The sequence below is a fragment of the Phalacrocorax aristotelis genome, chromosome 5 (assembly GCF_949628215.1).
Source record: "Phalacrocorax aristotelis chromosome 5, bGulAri2.1, whole genome shotgun sequence".
Taxonomy (NCBI): Eukaryota; Metazoa; Chordata; class Aves; order Suliformes; family Phalacrocoracidae; genus Phalacrocorax; species Phalacrocorax aristotelis.
The window spans coordinates 44,852,621-44,858,524 of NC_134280.1; the positions used below are offsets into that span (position 1 = coordinate 44,852,621).

At 57.0% G+C, this 5,904-nt stretch overlaps 1 protein-coding gene across 1 annotated transcript; it reads left to right on the plus strand.

Annotated features, from left to right (window-relative positions):
* The first annotated feature begins 81 nt into the window (after window positions 1-81).
* On the plus strand, window positions 82-5,272 carry LOC142057118 (maestro heat-like repeat-containing protein family member 2A). Its single transcript, XM_075092587.1, has 6 exons — window positions 82-1,257; window positions 1,661-1,759; window positions 2,293-2,444; window positions 2,754-2,897; window positions 3,451-4,823; window positions 5,168-5,272. The coding sequence occupies exons 1-3, from the start codon at window positions 1,113-1,115 to the stop codon at window positions 2,307-2,309; spliced, it is 261 nt and encodes an 86-aa protein (XP_074948688.1). The 5' UTR covers window positions 82-1,112; the 3' UTR covers window positions 2,310-2,444; window positions 2,754-2,897; window positions 3,451-4,823; window positions 5,168-5,272.
* Window positions 5,273-5,904: the final 632 nt, after the last annotated feature.

A 5,904-nucleotide genomic window follows, 5' to 3' on the forward strand; every position in this document is an offset into this window, starting at 1 on the left:
TCTCTCTGTCCTGGTTTCCTGGTTTCAGCTGAGATAAAGTTAGTTTTCTTACTAGTAGCTGGTGCAGTGCTGTGTTTTGGATTTAGGATGAGAATAATGTTGATAACATACTGATGTTTTAGTTGTTGCTCAGAAGTGCTTACGCTAGTCAAGGAATTCTCAGCTTCCCATGCTCTGCTGGGTGCACAAGAAGCTGAGAGGGAGCACGGCCAGGACAGCTGGCCCAAACTGACCAAAGGGATATTCCATATCATATGACGTCTTGCCCAGTGTATAAGCTATGGGGAGTTGGCCGAGGGGTAGCGATGGCCGTTTGGGGACAGACTGGGCATCGGTTGGCGGGTGGTGAGCAATTGTATTGTGCATTACTTGCTTTGTATCTTATTGCTACTACTACTATTCTACTTTATTTCAATTATTAAGCTGTTCTTATCTCAACCCATGAGTTTTCTCACTTTTATTCTCCTGACTCTCTCCCCCATCCCACTGGGGTGGTGGGAGTGAGTGGGTGGTTGTGTGGTGCTTAGTTGCTGGCTGGGGTTAAGCCACGACACCCTCTCTGCTGCTGCCTGACCCCCTTTCTTTTTTTTTTTTCTTCTTCCACCTCTCCACAGGGCTCCTGATCCCTCTCTTTCTCCACCCCTCTGTGTGGCTCAAAATCCCTGTCTTTTTCTCTCTGGCGTTATTCTTCTGTGTTGCTCTGTCCTGCTCCTCATCCAGCTGTTTCTTGCCTGGTCCCTGTGTCCTGCTCCCTGACCCTATTCCTTTTCCACTCCCTCTCTGTCCTGCTGCCCACCCCAAATCATTTCTCCATCTCCCTCCTGCTCCCTGTCCTTATTTTTCTTTCTCTGTCCTGCTCCCTCTTTCTGCCTCTCTTCCTCTCTCCCTGCTGCTTCTTTCTCCATCCCTGTCCAGATCCCTGCCCCTTTTTCTTTCTTCTTGCTAGCCCTCTGTCCTTTTCCTTGTCCCCACCTTTTCTGTCCTGCAGCCCAGCGCTGTCTTTTCCGTCTCCCACCTCCCCTGTCCTGCTGCCCAACCCAGTTTTTTTTCCCCTCCATCTCTGTCCTGCTCCTTGTCTTCTTATCTTTGCCCGTCTGACAGGTGATGTGAAGATGGCCACTAGCAATGTCCTGGTGGCTCTGGCCCGTTCCCACTTCCACTTTGTCATGTCTGAACTCCAGAGCCACCTGAAGGCTGTGAGGAATATCCCTGATGAGATTATGCTCCTCACCTTGAGCAAAAAGGCCCGCAGCTACGGTATGGCACCCTTGGCCTCCTGGTTTGGGTAAGGGTCTGTGATAAAGGGGAGAAGGGATCCTCGCCCTCCCTAAACACTCTGTGTTGAACTGGGGGACTATGGAGTTGCTGTGCCTCCTTGCTCTGGGCCAGGGTCAGCTGGCAGCTCTGCCTTACCAGCCCAATCCCAGTTCCTGAAGGGTGGGAACCTGCTGGAGACAAACCTGTGTGGTCTCTGCCCCCTACTGTCCTCCCCATTTCCCCAAAGGTCTTCCCTGTGTCCCCCTTGAGGAAGGCGGCCCTCCCCATGCCCTCTGGCGTGTCCTGCAAGGCCCAGCAGCCTCAGCCCTGCCAGGGATGGACCCCCAGTCTCCTGTGCCTCTCACTGACCCTCTCGGTCCCTCTGTCCCTGCTTTTTCTGCAGCCCTGCAGTGCATCCCTTTTGTGGGAATGGCGCTGCTCACCCTGTGCACCATGCTGAGCTGGGTGAGGAGTGGCCGGATCCTGCACGCCCTCTGCAGTGGTGAGTGTTGGCTCCTTGGCCAGGGCCCCAGGGGCAGGGGCTGGGGTGGCCTTCAGTACCTCTATGTGATCTCAGAGGGAACATGGTGGGTGTCAGCCCACAGCAAAGTCAGGCCTTGGTGATCCCAAATGCTGTGAGTGTGCAGAAAGCACAAGAGAAGCCCAGGAGGTTTCTGCAGGTAGGACATGGCAGTGCTGCATGGTGTAACTCCTGGGTCCCTCCCCATGGTTTCTGTTCCCCTGCTTTCTTCTGGGATTAAAATCTGTGCTCTGAAAGGCCGTGTGTAAGGGAAGGGGAGGGGATGGGGGAGTGGCCTCTGGGGAGGAGAAGGTGCGATGGGGAGGAGGATGCAAACAGTAGGCTGTTTGAGTCCAGACACCTCAAGAGCACAAATTGCCCTCAGATCCAGATCTGGTCCTGGGCTGAGCCCTGCCAAGCCTGGGTCTGTCCTTAAAGCAGGCTTGGGTGAGAGTGCAAGGTACAGTCCCTGCTGCAGACTCTCACATGCTCCCTTTTCCTTTCTCCTGGTACAGTTCTGGAACAATGGTGAAAAGGAGTCAATACATACTTTGGTAACTGGGAGCAATGCCTCTTCCCTCACAAGGGGGTAGCACAGTTCTGTGAAGCCGCTTACCCGGTCTTCTGCTATGCCATGGTAAACTGGCTGGACGGCAAGGATGCAGAAGTGAGAGAAGTGCTGCTTGCCATGCCTCGGGCTGCAGTGGGGATGTCCACGTCAGGGGGTCCATCTGTGCCCAGTGGGGTGCGAGCAGAGGGGCAAGGGGAGGGGGGCTGCCTGGCAGGAAGCAGCCGAGTCCTGGCGCCTTTCTGCAGGGAGGGCAGCGCTCTCTCCTGTGGATTGAGCCCTTGTCCTGCAGGGCAGAAAGGAAAGGGAAACCCCTCACAGTGGGAAGGGCAGACTGGTGTCCAGGGGATGCGGAATGCCAGGCAGACCTTCAGCTCTCCAAGCAGAGCCTCTGCCTTCCCTCTTCAGGACAAGCAGGCTGTTCTCAGGGCAGTGATTGCCATGATGAGGGTCCTTCTGCATGAAGAGCAGCACCGAGAGAATGCCTGGGAGCAGCTCCTCTGGCTCCTGCACCAGTATCAGGAGGTCCGAGACACCTCCCGGGTCACCAAGGTGAGGTGCCGCACAGGGCCCGGTGTGGCTGCTGAGGTGGGTCTGTGCGAGTGCCACAAGGTGCTGGGGAGCTGTGGGGTGCCAGGGGGAGGTGGGAAGCCCTTAGAGAAGGGACAGGGAGGGCAGAGGAGGCCTGAGGCTTCCTGGGCTCTTTGGGCAAGAAAAGAGCAACCCAGAGGGGGCCATGAGGGAGGTAGGAGTCTCTGGGGCTCATCTTCTCAGGAAGGGAGGCGTCACCATCTCCCTGGGGCTCTTTGTGTGGGAGGAGCTTTGCCCTAATGCCTGGGGCCACATCCAGTCCTGGCCAGTGAGGGGCAAGGTGTGATGCGGGATAGTGCCAGGAAACTGAGTTGTCAACACTGGCTCTGTTCAGAGGAAAGAGACCCTCCTAATGGTGCTCTGAGGGGAGGGCAAACAAACAAAAAGCCCCATGCAGGAGGGTTTGGGGTTTTGCCTGTGAGCTGGTGTTAGGGACTCCCCTTATCACAGATGTGCTGGGTTTCTCCTTTCCCAAGTGCCTTTAGCCTCCTCTTCCTTCCCTGTTCTCTCATAGAGCCTCAGCTATGTCCTGGAGATGCTGGTGGGAGTTCAGACCCCATTCCCACAGGGCACAGCTCTTGCCATCAGCACCGCTGTGCACCTCCAAGTAAGGCACCGCCGGCCTGGGACCCGCACACCTGATTGCCATGGAGGGGAAAGACCTGCTGGCTGGCAGGGAAGGAATGGCAGGGCAGGGAGTCTGTCCGCTGGGACCTTCCTGCAGGCCAGGAGCATGCCAGGATTTGTGATCCAGGTGCCACCTTAAGACTGCAGGAGACCTGATCCTGGCTGATTGGAATGGTCCCGAGGGGCAGCCCAGTTCCCACAGCAATTTCCCTCTTGGCCAAGTCGCAGGAGGACTCTGGAGCGCAGGCACCCTAAGGGCGGCCTTTTGACAGCTGCTCAGCATCAGCTTCTGGGCAGCCTGGGCTGCTGCAAACCTCTGTGTGTGCCCAGGGCCACCATGGGGTGGGCTGGGTTTTGGCTGTGGGTCCTGTGCCCAGGGAGAAGAGAGTGGAGAGCACCATTTCTTTTCAGTCCCTCTCAACACTGATGTGACTTTCTGTAAAATGGACCTTGTTCCCACAACTCTCTGATGTGACCAAGGAGCCTGTCCCAGCCCATAAGGCAGGACTGTCTCACTGCATCATCCTGCAGGGTAAGGAGAAGAGACTTGGCGATGCCCGGCTGTGCTGTGGCAGCTCTTTCCCCAACCTTGGTGGTCGGGGGCAGCTACCTGCTAACGCAGAATGCAATTTCTTCCCCACGGAGATGGTCATGTTTCTATACTGCCAGCTGAGCGGTGGGAGTGAGGCCAGTTGCGTGGCAGCCCTGGGCCTGCTGGGAGTGCTGGCCTGCTCTGACGGTCAGTGTCACAGACCAGGGACAAAAGGCAGGGGTTGGGGCTGCTGGGCTGAGAGCAGGAGCGGCCTGAAAGTGGTGCACCTGCACCCAAAAGGAGCTGCAAAGAGTGGGTCCCCCAGTCAAGCTGACACCCAACGACAGGGCTTGGGCTCTCCCCTGGCAGTTAGAAATGGCGGCACTCCAGGAACGGTGCTCCAAGCTCAGTAACACAGACCGGCTGGTGAGTGGGCTGGTATGCACAGGAGCTGCTTGTACCGATGCCATTTCTCTCATCCTTTGTGTTGCCTTATTACCGTAGCTTTCAGTCCCTATAGAGTCTGTGCCTCTAGAAATAGAGTTGCTCCAACTATGCTGCTGCCTCCTGTGAAGTCAGAGTCAGGCCCCGCTTTTCTGTCCCATTGGTGTGCAAAAAACTTGGAAACTTCAACGGATCCCTTCTGCCATCAGGGCTGTGCCTCAACACACACCTCTCTGTACCTCTTCCAGCACCTGTGACAAGGGAGAAGCTGCCCCAGTGCCCAGGTGAGCTGTTTTGGGAAGGGATGGTGCCACCAGGGGAGGCAGAGAAACCCTTTCCCTCGGGGCAGAACTGGGGCTCCTGGGGAAGCGCTGGCACGTTGCCCAGGAGGTGGGTGATGGCTCCTCCCCAGGAAGAGCTGGCAGAGTGGAATGGGGAGGTCGCTGTGCTCTGTGGGGCAAACGTCCATGCAGCCTGGTGCGAAAGCCCAGCCCTGACAGCAGGAGCAAAAGTTTCTGCCATGTGCTCGTCTCCTCTCCACGAGCCAATTCAGAGGTTGCCCCCAAGCAAAGGTGGCTTCCCTTTGGGTTTTGAACAGGAGTGTTGTAACCACCCTCTCCCCTGGCAGGTGCCTCTGGACTTCATCAGGGACCTGCTCAGCTCTGTCTGCCAGAGCTGCTGGGCATAGGATGTGGCGGCGCACATCTTCACGGAGTTCAGCCGGACCTCGGGCAGACTGGTAAGGGCAGAGCAGGACACCCAGAGCTTTAACCCGTGCCTGGACTGTGCTGAGAGCTCCTGCAGGTGTCCTTGGCCATGGAGAGCTCCACACATTAGGGCCATCAGTGCTGGCACTGCTGTCAGAGTGGCCTCCAAACGGCCATTCCTCCTGGGTGCCTGTGCTGATGTTGGTCGAGACGTCAGTGGATAATACGGGTTTGCACCCGGGCGTGCCACCTGGGACTGCGGGGCTGCCTGCACACCCCACGGGCCAAGCTGTGCCCACAGGCACCTTCTGCAAAGCTGCCTTGCAAAGGAAGGGTCTTGTAGGGGCAGGACATCCTCCATCCTCAAATGCTCATGGACAATCAGCCAAACACAGCCGGTGCAGACAGGTGGGCCTGGCTACAGGGGTTCTCTGTGGTGTTCTCGTGCTCTGGCCCTCCAAAGCAAACCCTGCCCATCTGATAGCAGTCTAGGGGCCCACATCCCTTCTGGTAAGGGGACAGGCCATTTGGCTGTCCCTTTGGTGAGCATTTCCAGCTGGGCAGCCAGGAGATGAAAGCTGGGGATGGCCAAGCTTCCCACTGACTTGCCGAGGATCTTCCCTCTGGCCAGAGCAACCAAAATGTTTACACTAGCAAC